General features: G+C 32.6%; 1 protein-coding gene across 1 annotated transcript; it reads right to left on the bottom strand.

Annotated features, from left to right (window-relative positions):
- Window positions 1-526: 526 nt before the first annotated feature.
- Window positions 527-1,570, bottom strand: LOC127105205 (uncharacterized). The gene is made up of 2 exons (XM_051042369.1): window positions 1,389-1,570; window positions 527-1,134 (listed from the first exon to the last, which is right to left on the bottom strand). Exon 2 carries the CDS (start codon window positions 1,127-1,129, stop codon window positions 743-745), a length of 387 nt encoding a protein of 128 aa, XP_050898326.1. The 5' UTR covers window positions 1,130-1,134; window positions 1,389-1,570; the 3' UTR covers window positions 527-742.
- Between the last annotated feature and the right edge of the window lie 634 nt (window positions 1,571-2,204).

Here is a 2,204-nt window from a genome sequence, read left to right on the forward strand (position 1 = left end):
CGTAGCATGACACTTAAGATTTTACCGAAGGGAAAAATGGTAATTTGACATATATATACATGAAATTTATAATACATGAACAAAATAACCCATAAATCACAAAATTCAACCAATTTAATTAATTACTCATAACCATCATTCCATAATTTAACAAGTTCAAAAGACTTTGTTCAAAATAAGTAGCTCAAAAAACATAAATCTAACAAATAAGTCTAATCATCTAAGATATTATTGTATTCCCATATCATAATAGTCATATATAAAAGGCAATTTCAACACTTAAGATCGTAAGATCTTAAGATTCAGCACTCGATCTTGACCACAAAGTGCACAAAAAAGTTTTTTCTAACTTCATAGCACTAAAAGAAAATTTCAGCACGTAAGATCGTAAGATCTTAAGATCCAAGACTCGATCTTGACTACAATGTGCATAAGGGAGTTTAGCAAAGAGTACTAATAGGCAATTACAATTTCCAACATACATTCAAAAGAAAATTTCATGGACTATGCCTTTTCCCCCCTCTGATAATCACAAAGCCAAACTCTTGAAAGGTGTTATTATGGATAGAGTGAAATACACAACAAAAAATTAATCATCCATCAAGCCAAAAAACTCATTATAACAAAACCAAAATAAACAAGTGCAACATTGCATGAGTAAATCCATTTTATCATGACAAAGTTAGTGACAAACCCTTCCAAACTAACGGAATACATGAAGCACAAAGAAAGGCATACCCGATCAAACTTTGCCTTTGTCTTCTTCCTTCATCTTCTTCTGCCACTTTTTCTTCTTGTAATCAAGCAACATATCTGGCATCTTCTCCATCAACCTAGCAGTATTTGCCCTCTTCTCAGCTGCTATCCTATCAACCTTATGACCTTTTCGCCTCGTCTTCATCTCCTTCCTTTCAGGATCAAAAGTCCAATCTTCCCCAGCAAGAAGTACTTCTTTACGAAGTCTTGCCCTATGCCGAGCACTAATACTAAGCGGCTTCCACGCCCCTAGCTCCCAGTATCCCCACACCCCCTTAGCCAATTCATCCTTGTATTTCGCTAACTTCTCACGCCACGGATACTGATATTCTGCTACCGCCTTAGCCGCTGAGCCAGCAGCTTTGCCTGCCATAACCCCTTTTAACAATAAACTCTCAGTCAGGAATTTTCACAAACAGCTTCCATGCATACACACATGATTAATAATTAACAACCATCAAAATTTTGATTTTTCAGATTAGTTCAATGAAATTGTTTCAGAGTGATTCTAACACAATATGGTCAAAACAAAGCATCATTCAAACAGTATGAGAATCGCATCCTCGCGGGCTACAGAAGAGTTAAAGAAAAATCTGAAAAATTAAATTCAATGAAATAGAAAAGAGGAAGACCTGGAAGTTTTGTCACCGTTTATGGCGGTGCCGAATACTCCGGTTGTGTTTTCCGGCGAGGTTTTGATTTTCACGGTGAGTTAGATTCAGTGCGTCTCTAATCAAACTTGTTTCTGATACGGAACGGGTAGCGGCAGGGATGAATATGATGGGCCTATGCCCAAAAAAGTGGATTGGGCTTTGGCCCATTTAAAAATTCTATATCTCTGTTTCGAGAGCTGCTTACGACACCCCTATATTATTAAGAGTCCCCAAAATTGCTTCAATAATTTAAAATCATTGAAATTAATTGGTTTGAATGTATAAAATATTTACTTCAATTTTATAAATATTTTTAATATATTTAAATTGTTCAACTCTGAAAATTCGCTTGAATATATTAATTTAAAGAATGTCAGGATTGAAAAAAAATTGGAGACTTTTAAAAATCATTGCAGTAGAAAAGGCAATACTTTTTTGTTTTTATCTTTATATAACCTCTCAAATATAAGAATACAACTTTAGCTCTTGTTATTATTACATAAAGCACTTTAGTACATAATTCAATTTTCTCGGCTGCTTTTCAAAACCTAATTTCACCAAAACCTCTCATTAATAGACAAAATGATAAGAATCACAAAAAATTCAAACAGGATCATAAATATCAAAATTTAAATTTTGATGATAACGTTCAATTTAATAATATTAGTTTTTATCAGTTGAATTATAATTTACAATCATAAGATAACAGATTTATTAATGCTTTATTTATTTATTTATTTATTTTATTACATTAATAATTTTTCTATATTGTCCAATAAATATAAAATTGAAAAG

The sequence above is a fragment of the Lathyrus oleraceus genome, chromosome 7 (genome assembly GCF_024323335.1).
Source record: "Lathyrus oleraceus cultivar Zhongwan6 chromosome 7, CAAS_Psat_ZW6_1.0, whole genome shotgun sequence".
Classification (NCBI taxonomy): domain Eukaryota; kingdom Viridiplantae; phylum Streptophyta; class Magnoliopsida; order Fabales; family Fabaceae; genus Lathyrus; species Lathyrus oleraceus.